Source organism: Tetrao urogallus (assembly GCF_951394365.1).
Source record: "Tetrao urogallus genome assembly, chromosome: 1".
NCBI classification, from domain to species: domain Eukaryota; kingdom Metazoa; phylum Chordata; class Aves; order Galliformes; family Phasianidae; genus Tetrao; species Tetrao urogallus.
The window spans coordinates 114,407,026-114,431,162 of NC_136813.1; the positions used below are offsets into that span (position 1 = coordinate 114,407,026).

Below are 24,137 nucleotides of genomic sequence, written 5' to 3' on the forward strand. Positions count from 1 at the left end.
CGGTCCGCTTGGAGGGCGGGCTACGGGCGGGACGGGGCGGGGCGGCCGGGACTTTATCCGGCGGGAAGCCGGTGCGGTATCGGAGCTGCGGCGGCGAGGAGCCGGCGGGAGAGGCGAGGAGGAGGAAAGCGGAGCGGCGGGCTCTGCTATTGTTCGGCACCTGCTGAGCCACGTGGCGTCGTTGAGCGCCGCTCCTCGCTGCCAGTCGCGTGTCCTGCACGCCCGGCGCCATGGGCAAGGGGGTGAGCGGCCGGGCGGGATGCCTGGGCGGGAAACTCAGGGGCCGCCGTCGGGATGACTGGCGGGGAGGCTCCCGTCGGCCCGCGTTGTCTGTGCCGGCTCCGCTTTGTCTTGAGAAGCGCGGCGAGGGAGGTGGCCATGTCGGGCGCGAGGCGGAGTGCCGGGCGGTGGGGTGTCTCCGGCCGGCTCAGCCCCGGGTTTGGGGGAGGAAGCGGCGGCGGCCCCGGGGGGCGCCGAGGGGGCGGCGCGGGCTTGAGGCCGGCGCCGGGAGGCGGCTTCCCGCGGGCGTTGCCCGAGGGCGGAGGAGCCCGAGCGGCGCTGGAAATGGCCGCGGGGCGGGGGGGGGGGGGACCCTCACCGCGCAGTGAGGCGTGAAGCCGGCCGGCACCGCGGGGCTGCAGGTGAGGGCGGTGCGGGAACGGGCGTGTTCCCCGCAGGCGGTGTTATCTGATGCCCTTTTGGAGCCGCGCTGGGAAGTGCGGCTGCCCCGACGTCTCCTGGCCCTGATAGAAGTACTTTAGACTCCTTGCGGCCGCAGGGCCCCGGAGGGAGGGAGTTGGCAGCGTTAGCGGTGTTGAGGGCAGACAGGAGCTGATGGCATAAGGAAGGCGATCAGGCATGAACTTACCGTGCGTGCCCCGTTAATTGAGATGATGGCCTCCCGGCATGCTGTGCAGCAGTGGTGTGTGTGCAAGGACTGTGTCAGCCTGCCTGCCCTCCGTTCTCCATGTTATGGCCCGGAATAAAGAGAAGCCCTCCGTCCAGATTCTGTCTTGCTTAAATGTTTGGAGCTCTCGAGCAGGAGCTCGAGGTTGGACGTAATCACAGAGCACCATAAGGATCATTGGTTCCAGCTGTTGGAGTGGAAAGAGAATAGCCCACATGGGACTCAAGCGTGTGACCTGGTGTTATCAGCCCTGCACGCTAACCAGCTGAGCTATCAGGCCTGCCGGGGGATGGCTGGACCAGCTGCTTAGAAACAGAGCTGTCCCAGCCTTCTCCGCTCCTGTGTGGAGAGTTGTGGCTGTGGGGTGCTTTGGGGCAGCAGCCCTGTGTCCTTCCATCCTTGGTGGTGGAAAATAGAGGTGCTGTATGCTTCCGGAGTGCTTCTCAAACACCTCTACTGTCCTCATTGGTGTGGAGTAACGGCAGTGCCTGCATAAATAGGAGAAGGGCAAGGATGGCCATTTGGAAGAAGGGGCTGTGTGTGGAGGAGGTTTGGGACTGCTTTCTTGCAGTTTGGTTGCCCCAGCATAATGTGTTTCAGTCTAGTGAGCAACAGGCAGCATGCGTGGTGATCTCATCTGAGGAATGAAACACGGGGGGATGGGGTTGATGCAGTCTTATGGGTGCTTTAAATCATCTTTATATCTTAGCAGTGCAACAGGTCTTGGGATTTAGGCTTTACTGAGAGGGTTACAATTGCTTTCTAATACAGAAGGCGTATTTTCACTTCGCATTACGTGAGTTCCGTGCATAGTAAACAATTGGCTTAAGGCTGAAGTGTACTGCCGGGAAGTCTGAGGCAGCCACACACTGCTTCATTATTCCATAAGTCACAAGGTTTCTCTCATCTAGTGGTGAGTGTGCAGCAATGGGGACCCTCTGAAAAACAGGGATGTGAAAGAGACAGGCTGTGGGGAAAAGTAGGGTGTGACTGCTGGGCTGAACAGTGTGCTTGTCCTGCCTTGGGGTGCCCAAAAAGGAAGCTCCTTCCCATGAGAGCATAGTGTTGGGGGTGGGGGGAGAGTTGAGTGTGTGTATGTGTGTGTGAGCTGCTGTGCTGATGCTGTGTCACTTCAGATGTTAGTGGGAGGGCCCTGGGCTGCCTGGGTGTGTGTGTGTGTGTAAGGGAGGAGAGCTGGCTAGATGTTATTGCTGTCTGCAGGCAGAAGTGCTTCTCTCCATCCTTGTCACACATTACTGCCTGCTGTAGGTTGCTTCTGGGGATTGGCACTAGTGCCTGAATCCTGCTTAGGTGTAATGCACCGGTTGAAAGGAAACCATGCCAATCAAAGCAATCCTTATGTGGAATAATTTAGGCATCAATATTACTCTTCCTCCTCCCCGTCTCTTTATTTCTACGGTTAAGGGTGCCAAAGAAAACTCCAGCTTAGTCAATGCACACTCTCAAAACAGCATGATGGGTAAAAAAAAAATCTGGCAAGTCTTTTGTGCCTGTGGCTGCCCTCTCACAGCACAGTGGGGTCCTGACATGCTGCACAGTGTCAGCAAGGGGTTACTGAAGCTACCAGCTCCTCAAGGAGCTGGTGTCCAGCCCATTAATCTCCCAGTGCTTCACAAACACTGGAGATGTCTCAATGTGATGGTAAAGATGCTTTAATATTCTAGGCAAAGAACTGTATGATGACATGCCTGTAACACAGAATAACATGAAAGTGAAAAACAGGGCAGGTTGTTCAGCTGTCTGTTGGCATTTGGGAAGCCTGCTCTACATGTGGGTTTCCACAAGGAGTGGAGATACTTGTCCCACTATATAGAAAACTGGCTTGCTTTCAACCCTGAGGAGCCCTTGCAAGATTTGGCTTTGTTTTCACAGAATGACAGAATGACCTGGGTTGGAAGGGACCTTGAGGATCATGAATCTCTAGCTCTCCTGTCACGTGCAGGGCCACCAACCTCCCCATTTAATACTGGACCACGTTGCCCAGGGCCCCATCCAACTTGGCCTTGAATACCTCCAGGGATGAGGCATCCGCAACCTCTCTGGGCAGCCTGTTCCAGCACCTCACCACTCATAGTAAGGAAGGAGGACTTCTCCCATAGCTTGGGAAGCAGCCACCTGCTTGTGGAAATCCCAGTGAGAAGTGCTCATGATGAGCAGTAACAGGTTGTGAAGTAAAAGCTGCTTTGTGTTGTCCTCATGCTGAGACACTGCTCAGCTCTGGCAGGCAGGCAGACCTTTGGTGAAGAATCAGAGGTGAAAGCAGGAGGAATGATTCCAAGAGAGCATTCATGTCCTCTGCTTAATGTTATGTGGGGTCACGAAGCAGCGTTTGTGGTGTGGTAGGAGTGGTCACTGCTATGGCTCATCTGGTTGGTGTGTTTAATGAAGGTTGTCTCATGAGACAGCAAGACAGTAACTTCACTGTTTGCTCTGCGCAGTTGATTGTAATGACATAAATACTGGAACAATCCAGGCCTCCAGAGACTGCTTAATTTATTTTGGCATTTACATTGGTGGTTGGATTAGGCGATGTTAGAATAGGGTACTTATGAACTCATCTGCTGATTTGCACCCCTCCCGTTTCCTGGTCCCGTTCCTGTTTAGAACACAAGCCATGAATGGCTCCGTTAGTCCAGGTGGAAACATAGAAGTTGCCTTTGGAAGACAATAGGGTTGCTGGGGGCTGCGTAGGACTCGTTACCCTGGTACTTACAAACGTTCCTTCTGAGCCAATGGAAAAAGTCATACATGAGAAGAAAAAAAGTTTTTCTTCTATGTGGCAATTTTGATGAGTCAGAATTCCTCTAAGTGAACTAACAGAGGTGACATTTCTGATGAGACAGACCTTCCTTTGTGTCCAAGCCGTGTGCTTGCATCTTGATAAGTCAGGAGCACCATATGCTTTCCTCATTGTCTGGCAGGAAAAGGAGGGGAGAGCAGGGACACCTTCTGACTAAAGGAGGGGGGGGGGAAATGGATGGCCCCTTGCTGGCCAGCACTGTTCAGTCTTTGTTGAACTGATGAGCTTCCTCTTGCCAGCACGGTGCAGTGGCCCCGACCATAGGGAACAGAATGGGCAGCACTGTGATTGTTCTTCAAAGGTCACATGTGAGTGACAGAGCAGGAAGTTCAGATTCAGAATGATAAAACCCTAAAGTGAGAGCTGAGACCAATGTTACTAGGTTGGCTTCTGTCTAAGGATGGGATGCAGTAGTAAAGGGAAGAGAAGATACTCTGGGCTCTTGCAGGTACCCACCCTGCAGCTCACAGTGAGGCTTTTTAAAGGATTTCTATGCTTGAATGAAGTCAGTGAGCCTTTTCATGTTGGAGTTAAGACTCTTGTGTTCTCAGGCTGTTCGCTGCTGCCCCAGCAGGCTTGGTGCTCACATCACCTCTTAAGACCTTGTCAGGCTTTTCTGGTGGGGAAGGGGTGAGGCAGAGATGCTGTGATGCTAGGCCAGGCCCTGGCTTCTCCAGCCTCATTAATAATCACTATCTTCTTGAAGTGAGCAAGAAGCATGTGTTTTGTGTGGGACTGTTGGAACTTCAGCGTTCAAAGATGTTTCCTTCAAACTAAAGGAAAGAGGGAATTTTCACGGTGACTTGAGATTTGCCCTGTGGCAAATTCTTGTGATGCTGGAATGTGAGCGCTGCCTGTTTGAAGTTCTGAGGCTTTTGGGTTTTTTCTTTGTGAAATAGTGCAGTGGGAATTTAGGTACAGGGAAGAGAATGTCAAGAATGCTGACTGTCTGCGGTTGTGTGCCCTTTTCCTGGCTGGGAGGTGGTAAACAGATTTTTCTACTCAGTTAAAACTGTTCACGCAGGTATATGAGGGGTGCAAAGTCTGCCTTTACTGAAAAGGGCAAGAGAGATTTCTGTGCACGTGAAGTGGATGGGCATGGCTGCAGTACAATGCACCCAGTGCTTGCTTAGAGCACTTGAAATCCTGGCATAGATGTGCCTGATTGGTTTTGTAAAGAAGCTGTGACTTTTTCTTTCCTGGAAAATTATTTTTAGTGTAGTTTCACTTCTAGTTTTGTCTATTGCTTTTCTTGCAGTAATTAATAATAAAAATTTCCTTTGCTTGTTACTGAACGGGACAATCCTTAGACTCCTAACAGTAGTCCACGTGCAGAGCACTCTGGGGGATCCAATCTGTGATTTGAGGCGCTTGTGTTAGGAGCAAAGCAGTGCCTTTGCAGCTCTTCTGTCTTGTTACTGGTTTGACCGTGTTGCTGCTAACTGCTGTTTCATCTCAAAATATTTCTCAGAAGTCTTATTGGGTGAAAATGTCATTGCCTAAAACTTGACAGGGTGTTATAGGTCCTAGGCAGCGGGGAAGGGAAAACAGTGTTCAGAGGCTTGAGAGGGTCTGGAAACTTGTGCAATATTCACAGGAGGAACTGTTCCATGAGGCTGTGCTAGTGCCTGACTTTGGTGTCTGACAGAGTGTCGAAGTTCCTGTAGTTTGTTTATTGTCTAAGTGATGCTTGTATTTGCTGCCTCCTGCTTTCTTTGCCTTTGGATGCTTGTTTACCTTTTTGTCACAAGATCTAAGTCTCTGCATGATTTCATGTTCAATAAATCACAGGTGATGTGAATTATAAGTCCATCTTAATAATGGGACTTCACTGAGCAGATCATCAGTTGTCTGAGGCTGAAGCAGGACTGAGCAGAGATTGAGTCTGTGGTAGTGTGTTACTACTTTGTATACTATTCTTGCTGGACAAATTTCCATAAATTGAAAGCAGATTTTCACTGCATAACAGCCCAGCTAATGTGCCAAACTGAGAATTGAAAGTGCTTGGAACTTACCCCTCAAATTTGATGTGTTGGAGATACCACTTTTTATCTTCACTTGTTAGGGTGCTCCTTGCCAGAGGGTGTGGAAGACTGAGCAAGGGGATGAGGAGTTAATGCATAAAAGGAACATGCATTTGTGCTCAGGGAAAGGTCTTTAGCTGTTTGAGCTGTGGCTCATTCACTAAGGCTGAGGGAATAGCATGTGGCTTGCTCTCATTCTAGCTAGATGTCTGTCTACAGTCTGTATATTAGCAATGCTGGTAGTGATTGATGATTAGCTCACTTACTGTTTTTGCTGAAGTGGTTTATCTTAAAACAAACAAAACTATAAATTGTTTTGTCTACCTGACAGTCTCATGTATGTAGCTGATAGATACAGTGAATTCCTACACCAGTAGATGTTTCTTAACAGTAGTATGTTGTCTCTTACAGGCTGGAAGAGACAAGTATGAGCCTACTGCTACATCAGAACATGGAACAAAGAAGAAAAAGGCGAAGGAGAGGGACATGGATGAGCTTAAAAAGGAAGTCTCAATGGTAAGATTTGTAAAGTGTAGAATGAACGGTTAAAAGAATATTCACTGCTCCCAAAGTTCTATGCCTCATGACTGAAAGATAAAAGTGCTGGGGAGCTGCCAGCGTCGTGTGACTGAAAGCACTGATTTCCCTTCTTCCCTTTGTCTCCAGGCCAGACACCTTGCAAGTGTTTTGGTATCAAGTTGACCATGCAGTAGGCCCTGAAAGTGTCGCTTCTCAAAAGGCATTTGAGGCAGAATGCAAGTCCCTGGTTATCTATTACATGCAGCAAAGTCTACCTGCACTTCCTCACTCAGGCAAGCATTGTCTGGATAGCAGCAATGCAGCCTTAATTGTGTTGTCACGTGGGGAAGACTGCTGTTTTCATTCCAGCTGGAATGGTGGAGTTGAATCTGTAAAGCTCCGTTTACTGTTGGCTCTTGCTCAGACTGACCTCTGTATCATTCCTTCTAGTCGTGTTTGAGGCTATAGGAGTCTCCCATCTCTGTCTGTGAATGCTGGATGATGTTACTCATCTGTACGAGCATCGTCCAGCTTAGATCTGATCTTGATACAGTTGATACAGGCTTTATTTCTGTGCTCTGTAATTGGGTCTGGGCTCTCTATTTTTCCTCTCTCATTTGTTTGAGAGAGGAGCTGCTAAAAAACTTGCTCAACAAAGTTCAGTTTTTCTTTGGTAGCAAAGCTTGCTTAAAGCATCTGTGCCCTCCAGTGTCACTGTTTAGTGAGACACTGCTGTGTATCAGTTCTCTTTTTCTAGTTGAAAATAGTCTGGCTGTGAAATGGAATTTTTGGTGGGAAAGAAACACTGCTTAAGCTGGCAGTATTGCTTAAGATTTGTGAAATTACAGAGTTAATCTTCTGTACGTTCCTACCTTCCATCCTTCCTAGCTACTTTCCTTTGTCCCCCTACCTCCCACTCCCAAGAAGCAAAACACCAAAAAAATCACTGTGAGTTCAGAATTTTCTGTGAGCATGAAGACAGCACTGAGATACATCAGAGGTTGTTTAAAAAGCTGTTATGTTGTACCCAAATAGCCATAAGAATGCTTTGAGTTGCTGAATGAGATAGCAAGACTAGCTTATCTCCTCCTTGGAAAGAATCTCTATCTCACTGAAATGATGCAGATACAAAACCTGGTGAGGGGGGAGTTGCTGAGCTCATGCTGACTGATCTGCACAACAGTCATTCCCTCATCTATTGCTTGTCTTTCAGGATGATCACAAGCTCAGCCTTGATGAACTTCATCGTAAATACGGAACAGACTTGAGTCGGGTAGGTAGACTTTGTTTTCTCTCTCTCCTTGCCTGAGCTGGGACTATTCAAATTCAGGGCACTTCACAATGGGAAACCTGGGTGGTCTGGGTTGGTTTTTTTTTTTTTTTTTTTTACTTTGTTGTTTGATCTCTACTCTTCCAGTTAAGTTTCCCAGGCTTTGAGAGACTTGTTGAGCTCACAAATAATCCTCTTCCTCATTTCACTGTATAGCCTGCCTGCAATGCTTTAGTGACTTTGTTTTCTAACAAAGTCACTGTTATCTGCTTCCAAATTGTTCCAAGGTCAAGTTGATCCTTGGATTTTTTTCCCCCCCATAGGAGCTGGTAATAAAGGCAAATGTTTGTTATACTGCAGATGTAGCCTAGTGAGTTAGCACATGACCAAAGATTTAATAATGACTAGTAGTGGTTAAAACTCTATCCTTTTATAGTAAGAAGTATAGCAGATATCCTGGCTAACCTCAAGTGCCAGTGCAGAAGCTCTGCAGTGATATATTTTTTTTTTCACCTTTGCTCATGTTTGCTTTAACATGTTTTATTGGTGGATTGCATCTAGCAGCAAACCTGCTCTGTCTGTAGCAAAGGAGACTTAACATACTTCTGTTGAAGACCTTGGCTTCTAAAAGTTGAACTTCCTGGAAAGCCCATCCAAAGTGTCATCATCTTTATAATCCTAGTTTTCACTTGTTTCGTAATTTGATAGAATAGATTGCACTGGTCTGTTCCTCAGAGATCAAAGTCTGCTTCTCTAGCCACCTTGTCCTGCCCTCCTGTGCTTGTAGCCCTGTGATTTGCAGGCTCCTCAAGTAGTTTCCAACTTTCAAGTAGTTTTGTGGTTCACCTTCTAGCATTCAGCTTTCACATCCTATTCTCTGCTGCATGTTTGCTTTGCTACAGATTTGTTATCTATTAGTGTCCCCTTATTTCTCCTAGTATGACTCTGCATCCCTTATCAAGCAGAAGATGAACAAATTCAAAGCTACTTTCCTCAGTCAGTCTTGCTGCGATGCCTCTAAAAACAAATTCTTTTCTAGGGTTTGACTCCTGCACGTGCAGCTGAGATTTTGGCTCGTGATGGTCCAAATACCCTTACACCTCCACCCACTACTCCTGAATGGGTCAAGTTCTGTCGGCAGCTCTTTGGAGGATTCTCACTCCTGTTGTGGATTGGTTCCCTTCTGTGTTTTCTGGCTTATGGCATTACAAGTGTAATGGATGGAGAGCAAAATGCTGATAACGTAAGTAAAAATGTCTCTTACTTCAGTCTCTTCAGCCTGTCTGTGGCTCAAAGCGTATCAGCTTCCTTTAATCATTCAGTCCAGAAGCTTTTTCCATAAGCTCACCCACTGAATTTCCCCTACTTAACATGTCTTGGAGTGCTTCCACATAATGAAATGGGCAGCTGACTTCCTTCACGTTGTCTTAATAACAGTGGCTTGTGGATTGCCTTTGTGTACAAAATGTACAGAGACTGCAATTATCTCCATACTTTGTAATAGAGCACTTAAATACCAAGCAATTTACTTGAACAAACTGGAAGCCTTTGAGGTAAATCCTACTCTCAGTCACTTTTTCTGCTCCTTGTAGCTGTACCTAGGTGTTGTGTTGGCAGCTGTGGTTATCATTACTGGCTGTTTCTCATATTACCAAGAAGCGAAGAGTTCCAAGATCATGGAGTCCTTCAAGAACATGGTGCCTCAGGTACAGAAAATTTCCTTGACCCGCCAAGCTTGCTCAGGGTTATTAACTGTGATGAGCTTCAATTGCAAAAGGTCTGCTTGTGAGTGTAAAGTGTTGGCTTTTAGGAGACAAGTTGTCTGTTCTGCCAGGTTCTTAGTGTGGGTTTCTAGCTTTTAATATTGAAGGAGATGTTTCTTTTTGCTCAAAGTAATTATGCAAATAGTCCAAGGCCAATCCAGGCACCCTGTGAGTTGCACTGGTTTGTTAGCATATGTAACTGGTGAGATAAACAAGCACTAAAACTTAGATTCTTTCATGGACAATCTGTATCACGCCTAACCATCGTGCTGTCACCTTGGCAACAACAAGGAATTTTGGTGTCAAGAAAACAAAAATAGCTCTTTCTTAAATCTCAGATGTATCTGAGATAAGCATGTTAGTGTAAGTAGAAACCTCCTTAGAACCACAGTAGAACTATTTCAAGATAGTTGGATCTTTCGAACGCCTTAAAAGAGTTGCTTGTGACATGGGTTGTTTCTTTACTGTCTTTCAGCAAGCTCTTGTAGTCAGAAATGGTGAGAAGATGAGCATAAATGCTGAAGGTGTTGTAGTTGGAGATCTGGTAGAGGTGAAAGGAGGAGACAGAATTCCAGCTGACCTTCGGATCATATCTGCACATGGTTGCAAGGTATAGCAGTGATTGTTTGAAAACTTCATAAATTAGTCTGGTAACAAAGAATGTCTACTGTGCTGTGAGTGGATTGAATGATAGAGTAAATGAGGAAGGTGGGGGGGGAGGGTGGGGGGGGAGGGTGGGGGGGGAGGGGCTTTCTAGTGCTTCAGTGGCTTTTGCTGCTGGATCAATTTTCTGCCTGTGTATGAAGTAGCACTTCCTTCCATGCAGGTGGATAACTCCTCACTTACTGGTGAGTCAGAGCCTCAGACCAGGTCTCCAGACTTCTCCAACGAGAACCCGCTGGAAACTAGGAACATTGCCTTCTTTTCCACCAACTGTGTGGAAGGTATGTGTCTGTCTTGGTGAATTAAAGTATTAACATGAGGGAATTAACTCTGTGGGAAAGCAATGCAAATGTTGGATACACACACAACATATTTGTAACCCATTCCTACTAGAGCAGGCTTGTCTTTTCCAGCAAAGGCTTTGCCCATTCCAACCTCAGTACTGTACAGTGGGCGAAGAAACATTGTTTTACCATCTTTCTCTCAGAAGAGGAGCTATGTGGGGCATCTTCTGGCATGGGTGCCTTATTGCAGATACCATAATGAGAGGGCTAGGCAGAGATATAGCAAATAATGTAGTTGCTGCAGAAACCAGAAGTTTCAGATATCTCCAGCAAAACATCTGTTGCAGTTCCAAGTATAGTGATAGGTCCTCTTTGTGTTGCAGCTCAGAGCATCTTTTCCATGCTTTGGAAAGAGAAAGTGTCCTCTTCCCTCCTTTAAAGCAGAGGCCTAGTCTACTTGAAGACTGCTTCCCTCTTTAATTCCCTATGCAACTGCTACTTGAATCAAGTGGATTCTTGATTCTCTGGGGAGAAGGAAAAGGGCACACTGCACGTCTAGTTGTGCAGGAAGACTGTGTAGCCCTTATCTCCAAATACATCTCTCCTGTTGGAGAGCATAAAAGCTGTGGTGGGAGACCTTGGCCCATTGTGATGTCTACCTGCATTATACTGGACCTTTGTAATCTTACAAAGCTGTCTGTCCAGCTAAACAAGCTCATTTGTGTGTCTTCTGGAATGTTTTTCGTTTCTAAAGCCTCTCTCTCTTTTAGGCACTGCCCGTGGCATTGTTATTAGCACTGGGGACCGCACTGTGATGGGCCGTATTGCCAGTCTGGCATCTGGACTGGAAGGGGGTAAGACTCCCATTGCCATGGAGATTGAGCACTTTATCCACCTCATCACTGGAGTAGCTGTGTTCCTTGGTGTCAGCTTCTTCATCCTCTCACTTATCCTTGAGTACACTTGGCTGGAGGCTGTTATCTTCCTCATTGGGATCATTGTTGCCAATGTACCTGAGGGATTGCTCGCAACAGTAACGGTGAGTGAAGCTGGAAAAAGAGTGACTTGAATGAGTAACTGTGTGGTACTTCAGGAAGTGGAGTGCTTCACGATCAGTGGATGTTCACAAAGGTGAATCTGAAGTTCTGTAGGTATTGTATGTGGTGAGTGTACAGGGCTAGGTTTTATAAATGTATTGTATTTGGACTAGTTGTGTAGATGACTATCAAATGCTGCAGTTGTTCATCTAGTGATGGTGGATTTCTGAGTTAGGCCTGCACAGAAGCTTGGAATTGCAGAATTAAGTGAGCAAGACTAGTTCTAGAGCTGTCTTCCTCCCCCCTCTCTGTGGTGGTGACAGGCTCTCCCACTGTACTTCTGATAGGAGTTTCTACATGCATGTGCCACTGGAGCATCCAGCAAGTTTCTCTGTTGTCCTTTCTGGCAGAGATGCTTCTAAGTTTTGTCTCCCTGAAAGGCAGAGAGAGTGTCTGGTTGTGCTTCTCTGTAGCAGATGGTGATGGATGAAGGCAGAGGCTTCCATGCAGCCTTGAGCTGCAGAGCAGCGGCTGAAATTGCTGAGAGTAAGCATCTGGAGAGGAGGGGTAGCTGGGGCTGCTTGCTTCCTTTATCACTGAACTGTTACCCAGTCTCCCGGGCTGTTTTGAGCTATTTTTGTACAAGGCATGCCTCCACCTATTTTAAGAGCACTGTGATAAGGGTACTGTGATTTTTGACTAGAATCTTAGTCCAAGCTACATTAATTCCTTTCTAATCCACTGAGAAGCAGGAGAATGAAACTTTTTAAGTCCTTTTCTGGAGATCCTGTAGAGAAGGAATTGTCATTTAAACCTAGCAGCTGGGTCTAAAAACTGCAATCTGTGCTCACTTTGTCAGTGCAAAATAGCTAGGTAGTCACTGCAGGGCACAGGAGGTTGTCATTCCATGCTAACAGTAAGTTGGGTAGCACTGCATTAGTGTGCTTGCACATCCAACCTATGTCTTCCTTGTCTCCAGGTGTGTTTGACACTAACAGCCAAGCGTATGGCTCGTAAGAACTGTTTGGTGAAGAACCTGGAAGCTGTGGAAACTCTAGGCTCCACATCCACCATCTGTTCTGACAAAACAGGCACCCTGACACAGAATCGCATGACAGTTGCACACATGTGGTTTGACAATCAGATTCATGAGGCTGATACTACAGAGAACCAGAGTGGTAAGATCATCTCTTTGCACTTGAGGCATCTCATTTGAAATAAAGCCTTCTGTGTAAGAACCTGCTTTTTTTTTAAGCTCTAGTTCATGTTGCAGGAGGCTTTTAATACAGTCTACAATAAGCACTGAAAGGCTTTGGGTAACCTGTAGAAACTTCTGCACTATGCTACAGTTCTGTTTAATCTATGTATTTCCACCCTGCTAGCTTTGTTCTTATTACCCTCCTTTTTTGTTGTTGTTTTAATGAAAAATCAGAAGTTTGTTACTTTAACTGTACACTTTTTGGTACATTAACTGTACTTTGGATGTGGACCAAGACAATTCCTCTTCATTTAGTGTGACCCAGACAAGCCAGAAGGCTAAATGCATATGGTTTAATCCTTAACTGACTACAGAAGTAAAAAGGAGGAAAAAAATGATAGCATGGCTGAGCTGTCTGAAGTGCTGGATTAAGGATCCAGTCCCTTTGGGTGTGTGGGCTTGAATCCCACTGCTGCCAGCAGATCTTTATGCCCCATTCCTGGAGGTGTTCAGAGCCAGGTTGGGATGGGGCCCTGGGGGCAGCCTGATCTTATTGGTGGCAACCTTGCTAATTACAGGGGATTGGAACAGGATGGGCTTAAAAGGTCCCTTCCAACCCAAGCCATTCTACGATAAGGGGCTGACCACTTATTTCTACATACAGAGCAGGCTTGCTATTCTGTACTTCACAGTACTGAATTACTTCTGCCAAAATGTACTTCTCTTCAGTGATGCAGGCAGTCTTTGAAAGGGTGCACAGGAGAGGTGTTGTCCAGTCTCAAGTCATTATCAGGGATGTGGGCTGAAGCTTCCCATGTTGAGGTAAACAGCTACCCTTGACCAAAGGCTTTCCTAGAATATCATGATTATGGTAGTAATGAATTAAGTGGTTCTAAGGCTTACCAGTCTCTTGAAGGAACTTCTTGGTAAAGAACTTGAAATCTCAGCATGCTGTAAAGTTAAGAGGTACTTGTCTCTCCCAAACTATGATTAGTACAACCAAATTAATTAGTCTCCTAGCTGTCATCTACCTTTGAAAGGTTGTGCTTGCAACACATTGCTGGCATTACCTTCTTGCAGTGGTACTGCTGCTCCCTGTCCCCCTCCACCAGTCACCTCAAAACATTGTTCCTGTCCAAACTACTTAAAGCTGGTTTTGTTGATTTTAGTCTTCAACATTAGTGCTAAGTAATAAGCTAAAAATAAAGTGTTATTTGGAAGCATTCAGTTTTGGCTTGGAAATGGTTGGCTTGGCTGCAGTAGAAGTAAACATAGAAAGCTTCTCTTCATGGAAAATACGTTTACTTATCAGTTAACTGTTCATCTCTCTTGAAGCTAATTCAAGAGGCTTGGGAAAAGCAGCATCTGTACTTAAATTGTTCCTGCGGGGGCTGTTCCATCTAGTTCCTGGGTGACTAATAAAATGAGACAACCTGAAGGGGGGATCTAGTATCCCTTACTTAAGATAGAGATGAGGAAATGAAGTAGCTGTAGTGTGCTAATTGGCTCTGGGTGAATCTCCTGTTTCTGTGATAAATGCTTTCGCTGTTACTCTTCTAGAGTGTTGAATTTGTAGCTTATTTTGGTTGATCACACTCTTCCTCTGCTTTCAGGTGCTTCCTTTGACAAGAGTTCAGCTACTTGGACTGCTTTGTCCAGAGTTGCAGGTCTCTGCAACCGTGCTGTGTTTCAGGCCAACCAGGAAAATGTACCAATTCTTAAGGTAAGTTCCTGAAAGAAACAATTGCCCTGTTCTTCCCCTCTCTTCCCCCCTGCCCCCATTTTTGCATTAATGGTAGTGAGATTAAATTTCACAAGTCACAAGGAACTTCAAACTAGAGGCTTCTGCCACACTTGATCTCTTCTGAGGCCTGACACTTTAGGAGATTTGCAATGCATGGAGGAAATGAAACTAGAAAGAAAGACACTTTGTCTAGCCATCTACTAGTAACTACAGCTTGAGCAGGGTCAGATACTTCAATCAGAAGAGGGAAGACCAGAAAGCTTTCCTAGGCAGTTTCTATTGTCTGCTTGTTCTCTTGTATAGAAGCTGGGACTGGGCTGAGATGAATGTACTTTAAAAATAAATATTATTGATATGTTGTGCCTTCTGTGGTGAGTTCACAGGAACGCACCTTTTAATAATTCTCTTTTTCGTCAGAGAGCGGTAGCAGGAGATGCCTCTGAATCTGCACTCCTGAAATGCATTGAGTTGTGCTGTGGTTCTGTCAAAGAAATGAGAGAAAGATATCCCAAAGTGGTGGAAATACCATTTAACTCTACCAATAAGTACCAGGTAAGCATGTCCTCTCTTGAGGGAGACACTTTGTGAAGTGCTTAAGCAAGTTTGTGTGCAAATCACTTCAAAAATCTTAATATCAGAATCTTATCTAGCTGTTACTGCTTGTAGGCTGCTCTAGTTTCTATTAAACTGGTGAAACATGCCTAGCTCCAGTGTAAGAGCTTCTGGAGCTGCTTTGGCACTAAGGTGTCAGCTGTTGGAAGATCAGACATGTTTCCCACCTGTGCAGCAATAGTGCACAGAGAATGAAAAAACACAGATCTGGGAGTATCAGTGAACTACAGGGAAGCAACCTTACAGGTAAAACTAAGATTCTAAAGGCATTTCCTACATCTGTGGTTCTATGGTATTGTTAAATGCAACGTAGATGTACCTTACTTTGCACAATTCCTTAAAGTATGACTGGATGAAAGGAAGAGCAAAAAGTCGCAGCCTTGATCTACTGTAGTTCCAAGGCATTAAGTAATGGTGATTACTCATGGCATTTGCAGTACATGTCTAAAAATTTTTTTTTTTTCTGTCCTAGCTGTCTATCCACAAGAATGCAAATCCATCAGAATCTCGTTACTTGCTGGTGATGAAGGGAGCTCCAGAGAGGATCTTGGATCGCTGCGACAGCATTCTTATTCATGGGAAAGTGCAACCCTTGGATGAGGAAATGAAAGATTCTTTTCAGAATGCCTACCTTGAGTTGGGGGGTCTTGGGGAGAGAGTACTGGGTAAGGAAAAACAGCTTTAATAATAAAAAGACTTGTTCCTTGCACTCCTGTGCAGTCACCATTGACTAGGTGGAGCATTGTACTTCATTCCTGCAGTGTAACCATAGTGTTGAGAAAGGTCATTTCAGCAATTCGTTTAGGAGCAACCCTGTCTTTGCCTTTAATCTAAAAAGCAGCCTGCAGGGTCTTGTCTTGCCTAGCACAGCTGGGTTGCCTGGTTCAAAATGAAGTAAAATACTTAGGACCTTCAATCTCCATGGGGTTATATGATATTGGACTTGCTCCACTGCATGTGAACCGTGCTTTGTCTGGGTACCTAGCAACAGCTATTAGTTATCAGAATATAAGCATGACTGCTGTCTCAATAGCCCTGGCTAAACCTCTGGCACTGTCCTGTTGTTGTTGCTCAGCTGTTTGTGGAAGCAATAAGTGTTCACTCTATCTGCTTCCTAATAGGTAGGAACAGAATAAACATGGGTTTTGATGTGTTGCAGGATTCTGTCACTTGGCTCTGCCTGATGACCAGTTCCCTGAAGGCTTCCAGTTTGACACAGATGAAGTAAACTTTCCTGTAGAAAAGCTCTGCTTTGTAGGATTGATGTCTATGATTGATCCTCCTCGTGCTGCTGTGCCGGATGCTGTTGGCAAATGCAGGAGTGCTGGGATTAAGGTAGCTGCTTCTTGGGCTGTGAGAAGTGCTTTGCTTTAAATCTGTGGATACGAAGGGCTTTCCATAATCTGTAAGAGGCTGTAATATGGACGAAGGGAATTATTGGTCAAGTTCTAACCAGGCTTCACTGCCAACTTAAATTTAAGTGGTTGTATATTACCAATTTAAAAAAAAAAAAAAAAAAAAAAGCTAGATTCCAAACTTGGAGGGTGGTGTCTGCCAGTGCTCTGGTGTCCCAGAGTGTGTGATTTGGCTCAGGTGTGTTCTGTACATACCACAGTGTTAAGATGAAGGAGCAAAAAGCATGAACTGGAAAATGAACTGGGATGACTTGGGATTATCTGTCTCTCTTAAATAGGTAACACAGTAATGTGCGCCTGTATTTCAGGCTTGCTGTGTGCCAAGGCTCGCTTATGGAACAGAAGCTGCATGCCTTCATTCTGAAAGAATTTTGTCTGTTGAGCAGTGCTGCTCTAGGCAAGGCTTTCACAGCAGTCTGTGTTCCAGGTTATCATGGTTACTGGAGACCATCCGATCACAGCTAAAGCCATTGCCAAGGGTGTTGGTATCATCTCTGAAGGCAATGAAACGGTGGAAGATATTGCTGCTCGACTCAACATTCCTGTCAGCCAGGTCAACCCGAGGTACTGATGGGGAAAGCTAAAGCTATTCAAAGGATTAAGTGTTTGCCTATCTCCTTGCCTCGGGTAATCTCTTAGCATCCCTCCTCAGACACAAAGAGCTTGACTTCTGCTAGCTGAGCGTGTTGTGGTTCTTCAACATCTTACATGAGTTATGCGAAGAATGCACAATGATGTCTTGAATGTATGTCTCTCTTACGCCTGGGAAGTAGTTGGGAGTATGCCCTACATGGAAAACTCCATCAGTTTCTTCCTTTTTCAGTGCTGTAGCTACCTATGATCTGTCCCCAAGTTGGGGGAAAGAGCCCTGTGACTGGATGGAGAGCACAAGCTCTGTGTGCTGGGCAGAAAGGAATAGCTAGAGGCATGGGGGAAGAAAGATGGCTATCTGGGGGCTATTTTGAGCAGTTAGGCTGCAGACCTGAAACAATGCGTTCATTCCTGTGATTTCAGTTTTTCTAGTAGAGGTTGTCTTTTGTCCCTCCCAAACAAACACTTAATCAAGGTTCTTTAGTAAAATAACCTAAAAGTTCGTGGAGAAAATTCTGGCAGGTAGAAATAACTTACTTATTAGCCGATATAGTTTGCATAGTGACTACAAAAAGTAAAGTTGGCTTAACTCTTTTAAACTGTTGAGAGAAGAGTTAAAACACTGCATGTGAACTTGATGACTCCATGCCCTTGCTCTCAGGCTGTGCCGGGTCTGACTGCAGGTGGGCAAACAGAGCAGGACTTGGGCTGGCTGGAGGAATAGTAGCTACTGACCAGCAACAAGAAGGATAAGTGTGAAAATGGAGTTCTTAGGGGTTAAAGCTTGCTGTCATGGCATAGTGCAGAACTGAGGTGGCCTAAGAAAGTGTGCTTTGGCGTAAGAGGGCTGTTTTAGGAAGGCTGGTCTGTCTCTGTTGCTTAGCTTGATCCAGCCTGTGTTTGGGCTGGAGGAGTGCCATGTAGCTTTTAAACTGTGAACAGAGACAACCTGTGGGATGCTGGGGGAAGATAAGTATTGTGGCTGACTTCTCCCTTTTATTGAAGGTAACTTCACAGCCTGGCAATGCAGGCTGGTGATTGCTAGGCTGTGTGACTGAGTGTATCAACAGCAGTCTGTAAAAATGGGGAAGTAATTTCCCTGTCTAAACTGCCTGATGTCACTGGCTGCGTGACAGTCCCCTTGACCAATAAGAGATGGTATACTGGACTAGAGGTGGTATTTTATTCCACTGTACAGGGTGCCAAACCAGTCTAAATATAACATCTGCTTTTGTTGCTGAGGAGAGTAAAATAGACTGAACTGGCATAGCATGACCTCCCTGAAGAGCCAAACGTAGATCAGTCTGTTGGAAAAAAGATTGCCTGCAGAAGACAGTTGCCTGTGCCCTGGATTCCTTTCTTGCAGGGATACTAAGAGGGAACAGGGGAGAACCCTTGCATGCCTTGATGCTTTAAAACAAAACAGAAGCAAAAAACCAAAAAAATAAACCCACAGAAATAATTAAATTGCATATGGGGTTTTGTCTGTTGTTCGATACTGCCTTATTGTCTTCTGCCTTGTGTTGCCCATGTGTCATTAAACTTGGAGCATCAGACTTCCATGTGGAGGCTACCTGGACTGGTGTTTACTTGGACACAGCAGGGATTTGATCTTTACTCAGAGCACTGAAAAGCCATAGCTTTTTGGGACGAACACAACTAATGAGGAAGTTTAGTTTGACGTAAAACATCATCTTGCCTTTTGATTGCAGGGATGCTAAGGCATGTGTTGTTCATGGCTCTGATTTAAAAGACATGACTAGTGAGCAACTGGATGAGATCCTGCTTCACCATACAGAAATTGTCTTTGCCAGGACATCTCCTCAGCAGAAGCTTATAATTGTGGAAGGCTGTCAGCGCCAGGTAAGAGACAGGAGACCAAGGACTTTATCAGAAAAATCTCTAGGTACACAAATAAATTGCCAGACAGTGTTGACTTCTGGTTTTCTGATGAGCCTGATTTAAGAACCTAAAAGGTGTGGCATGAGGACAAAGAGAAACAGCTGTCTCTTCATAACAGTGAAATGTTCTGTACGCTTCATCTCCTGGAAGACAAACTTCCTCTACCCCCAAATATTATATAAAGGCTTCCAATCTTTGCCTTCTTCTCTTTGTGACTAGGGTGCCATTGTAGCAGTCACAGGTGATGGTGTGAATGATTCCCCAGCATTGAAGAAAGCAGACATTGGTGTTGCTATGGGTATTGCTGGCTCGGATGTCTCCAAGCAGGCAGCTGACATGATTCTGTTGGATGATAACTTTGCCTCTATTGTCACTGGGGTTGAAGAAGGTGAGTTCATAACTGCAGTTGTGTCTAAAAGCTTGTGGGGCACGTCAGCAATGTTACTGATTCCTTCTGAAATAGAAATTCCTGCAGGGTTTGTCTCTACTGAATCTTGCCTCCATGACAAGTGTTTTGAAGGAGGGAGAGGGAGTTCCCTTCTTTAAATTGTCTCCCTTTCCCTGGAGCCAGCACTACATTTCAGGATAGCTTCCAGTGGGAAGCAATCAGGTGACAGTAGCTACTTTGTTGCTCTGACTTGTCACTATGGCTTTGCAGTCATCTCTGGCAAGGATCTAACATGTTTTCCTTTCAGTAGTAACAACTCTTAAAGAGGAGCAGAAGAGGGGGTGCCTTCAGAGCTCTTGCTTGATCTCCAGCAAGCAAGACTTAGTATCATACTGTTGTATGCAGTGAACCTTGCGTACAAGGATTGTCATATTTACCAGAAAATAGTAGCTCGTGTAGATGATGACATGCTTGATGTGCACAGGCTTTGCTGCCTTGTAGAGTGCCCTTAAGCACATAAGAACTCTTCAGTTTATTGCAGTAGCATTTTAATTCTTGTTTTTAGCACTGAAGCTGCCTGTGATCTACTTCTGCTAAGCAAGGGTTATGTTTGTCTTTTCCCTGCCTCAGGGCGCCTGATCTTTGATAACCTGAAGAAGTCCATTGCTTACACCTTGACCAGTAACATTCCTGAAATCACGCCTTTCCTGATCTTCATCATTGCAAACATACCCCTCCCACTGGGAACAGTCACCATCCTCTGCATTGACTTGGGCACTGACATGGTGAATGCCTTTTTCTTTTTCTCAAAAAGAAATGTGGGTTTTTAGTACCCTTTAAAAAAAGAAAAAGTTGAAGGAAAATGTTAATATGCAGTTGTCTTTAATGCTCAGATTATAACACATGATATTATATTATACATGACAACTGAATACTTATTGGCTCATCACATTTGAGCATCCTTTCCTTGTCTGTAAGGATAGAGTGGGGAGGTTCTCACCTAAATCCTGGGGGGTTTGGGGCAGTACTCTTTCTCAGGCAAAAAAATGTGAAGCAGGGATGGCTATGTACAGTGTCAAGCAGAAGTGGTTCTAACAACAGCCTTACGCCATCTCCAAAGGTCCCTGCTATCTCCTTGGCGTATGAGCAAGCAGAGAGTGACATCATGAAGAGGCAGCCGAGAAATCCCAAAACAGACAAGCTGGTGAATGAAAGGCTGATCAGCATGGCCTATGGGCAGATTGGTAAGCTGGTCTGTTTTCTCTGGCGCTGGCCTGGGCTTAGTGGTAGCAAGGGTTATGCACCCTCCTGAGTCAGTGACTGTTCTGCTTATTTTGGTAGGGTTGAGGTTTGGGCTGCATAAACCAGGACCTCAGGCTGTTGAGATCTTGCTCTGATTCTGCCCCCACAGCACATAGCGGTAGCTTGTGCAGTGTGATCCATTGAATTGCTTTCACAGTAATTTTATTTAATTGCGTAGCGCTGTAAAGGAGCTGGCTGACAACCAGCTCTCCTCTGGTTCAGACTTGTTTAGCAAGAACATAGATCTCATTGTTAGTTTAATTAGAAGTAAAGGATTCTCTCCAGCATATCCCTAAACACACAGCATTAGGAGCCTTGATTAAAAGCGACTATAGAGACATGCCCAGTTTGCAGGATAGGAGCTCATGCTTAATTGCAGCAGACCTTGGGAACCTTCTTCACTGTTGTTTGCAAAGGTTGGTTTGGGTGAGGCTAAATGAAAATACAAAGGGAGTTTTATCTGCTGCCCTTTGCAGCACAGAGCAGAACAGAAGTAACTCTGTACACAGTTGGGAGCAAAAAGTGCTCAATAAAAGAGTTGCAGTTGAGTTTGATGTTACTGTGAACTACTTCTATGACTGTCACTTGAGACTGAACTTCAGAAAGTGGTTGAGGTCTCCAACAAACTGCTTTCTGTTACAGTTGCACTGAGCAGTTGGTTCATCAGTTTTATTCCACTTTTTATCTGTTCAGGTATGATCCAGGCCCTTGGAGGCTTCTTCACCTATTTTGTGATTATGGCAGAGAACGGGTTCTGGCCTTCTGGGCTTGTAGGAATTAGACTTCAGTGGGATGACCGATGGATCAATGATGTTGAAGACAGCTATGGACAGCAATGGGTATGTTTGGAGGCACAGTTCAGAGCCCAGCAGCCAGAAAACTAATGTCTGGACTCTGTGTTCACACCAGAGTAAAGGCACCATGTCTAAACAAATTGCTCTTGCTTTATTTTTTTTTAATTTTTTTATTTTTTTTCAGACCTTCGAACAGAGGAAAATTGTGGAATTCACTTGCCATACAGCCTTCTTTGTCAGCATTGTGGTTGTGCAGTGGGCAGACTTGATTATTTGCAAGACCCGAAGGAACTCTGTTTTCCAGCAGGGAATGAAGTAAGTAGGGCTATTTGGAGGATTTAGAGTGGGTCTTCAGGGCATGGTATTCTAATTCTTCATCCCAGCAGTGACTGGACATCTTGGTATATAAGTCTTGAGCAGTTTTGTGCCTTGATAATGGATGAAAGAGGAATTGAGTATCTGTTGTGTGATCTGCTGCAGTCTGCCAGGCTGAGCCAAAATGAAGTGTTGCTAGTGAAGCTAGCTCACCTCAAATGACAGCGGCAGGGGGGGATATTCCAGCACAGCAATTTTTTGTGGTGGCAAAGCAGCTGAAGTCTTTATCTGGTGAATCCCAGCTGCTTTCTGAACTTTTGATGAAGACAACTGACGGCTGGTACTATTGTGCAATAGACTCTCTTGAGTCATAACAGACCCTTCAGATAGCTGAGCTGTCAGGTTGGATCACCTGATAGTTCCCATCTAGTGAACTACTGGCCTAGACCAAAATGCCTGTCTCCCTTCACTACCATATGGTGACCATATGGTAATAGCTTTAGCATGCTAGTCTCAAGAATATTTTGTCCCTGACTGCTTTCCTGCTTCTCCTAGGAACAAGATCCTAATATTTGGTCTCTTTGAGGAGACTGCTCTAGCTGCTTTTCTGTCCTACTGCCCTGGGATGGATGTTGCACTAAGGATGTACCCTCTCAAGTAAGTTGTATCTTGCTGCTTGTGCAAGAGGCTGCAGCACAGAACAATAGTGTTAAGTGGGGAAATGACTAAGAGTACTTACTGGTTTATAGAACATGAAACCAACTCTTAACACAGAAGAACTCTGGCTAGAGGGAATGAGTAAACTTCTGTCACAGTGTGACACCCTAGAGATTTGCTTTCCTTTACTGCCTGTGGAATTCTTACGGGGCACTGAACTGCAAACTCTCCCTTAATAACTAGCACATAACCTCTACATTAGTATTGTGGTGCAGCTGCTCTTGTACTTATATGGTAGTATTCTAAGGGGTGAGGGACTGCACCTCCAAAGAAAGCAATTCGATTGGCTAGAAAACATAAGCCAAGTATCTCTTCTTTACTAAATGGTCATGACATTTCGTGCCTTCCAAAGAATTTGCACAAAGTCTTCTGAAACAGGCTACCCCACGAGTGCAGATGGATCTGTTGATGCGTAGTAACTTTCCTAATGGTTGAGAGAGTGCCAGCATCTTGACTGTTGCCCAACAGCATTGCAAAACTTCATGGCAGGGTTTAGTCTTAAACAAACTTTGAACAGTCCTGTCACTTAACTATCATGAAATCCTGATGGCAAAAACTCCTGGTATGTTTTGTGTTCCATTCAGAAGCGTTGTTTGGAGTTCGAAGTGTTAGCATTTCCTAACAAGAAAGCAGGCATCTGCCCAGTGCCTGCGGCAGCTGGATGATAACACTTATAAGTCATAAGGGAAACCAGTGCAGTTTGAGCAAGGCCATGGGTACAAAGGTTACGTGCACTGAGAGGAAATGTAGCTGGATTAGTAGGTGGGGAGGTGCTGGTACAGAGATGAACAAAGATGCTGTGACCCACTTTGTCTTGGAATGAATATCCAAAAGTGGATCAACCTATTGCAGCAAGAAGGTGGTAATTCTTGGCCTGGAGGGTTCTCACTGAGCCACAGTCTTGTGGGAATGGGGATGCTGGCAAGCTGATGCTTGCCTGCCTTCAAGTTCTACATTCTTCTGTACCATCGTTTTATAGCTCCGCTAGACAAAAAGCGTCTCCATTGTCTGTGTTTTCACTGTTTCTTCTCCCAAACAGGCCAACCTGGTGGTTCTGTGCCTTCCCGTACTCCCTCCTCATATTCCTCTATGATGAAATCAGAAAGCTCATAATCAGACGCAACCCTGGTGGTAAGCATGTGTTGTTGGTGTGTTTCTTTCCCCACCTCTTCTTCTCAGGGACCCCCTGGTACTAAGCACCACATAAGGGTGTACTGCTGTTTTCCCTTCTTTGCCCCGCTTGAGCTGCTTATTCTGCAGTGGGCTGCAAAGGCAGCTCTTTCCACTATGGAGGCTTGCTAGCCATGTTTCCAACATGAAGTGTGGTTGGTTGAAGTTCAGGACTCTGTCCTTCTCTGTCTCTTCCTTGAGTATATGGAAGTATCAGTACACTGAACTAAGTGGGAAGACCAATGCTTGGGTGGTTTTAGGAAGTCAGAACAAGATTTGAAAGCTGCATCACATGAATGATCTGGAAACAGTTTCTGTTATATGACTGGGTCCCTTTCTAGCACAGGATTACAGTGCAAGTTTTCAGAGCCTGAAAGTAGCTGTTGTGAACTTAATCTCTGTCAGTGTTAAGACTAACTCCTCCTTACTTTTCCTTTTAGGTTGGGTGGAAAGAGAGACCTACTACTAAAAAGCGCCTGTAGAGCATTCCACGCACAGCCCACACCACCTCTCCATCTCCTCTGTGTGTGTGTACTTCATCTTTGCAAGTGCAGAATTGGACCTGAAACTGAAGGAAGCATGAAGAAACATGGACTGGAGGAGAAAGCAAGGGGGAGGCACAGGGTGGGGGGGAAGTGTCAGACCATCAGTCCATGGAGGTTAGAGATTGAGTAGGCTCATCTGCCTTTGCTTTTGTAAAA

At 45.4% G+C, this 24,137-nt stretch overlaps 1 protein-coding gene across 1 annotated transcript; it reads left to right on the forward strand.

Moving 5' to 3' along the window:
* Positions 1-230: 230 nt before the first annotated feature.
* Positions 231-23,905, forward strand: ATP1A1 (ATPase Na+/K+ transporting subunit alpha 1; the record flags this gene model as incomplete). Its single annotated transcript, XM_079549700.1, has 23 exons — positions 231-242; positions 6,164-6,268; positions 7,485-7,544; positions 8,581-8,784; positions 9,134-9,247; positions 9,780-9,914; positions 10,131-10,248; positions 11,022-11,290; positions 12,268-12,466; positions 14,100-14,209; positions 14,648-14,782; positions 15,315-15,507; positions 16,002-16,177; positions 16,685-16,821; positions 18,561-18,711; positions 18,970-19,138; positions 19,769-19,923; positions 20,259-20,382; positions 21,134-21,279; positions 21,419-21,549; positions 22,105-22,206; positions 23,306-23,397; positions 23,877-23,905. The coding sequence occupies 23 exons, from the start codon at positions 231-233 to the stop codon at positions 23,903-23,905; spliced, it is 3,066 nt and encodes a 1,021-aa protein (XP_079405826.1).
* Between the last annotated feature and the right edge of the window lie 232 nt (positions 23,906-24,137).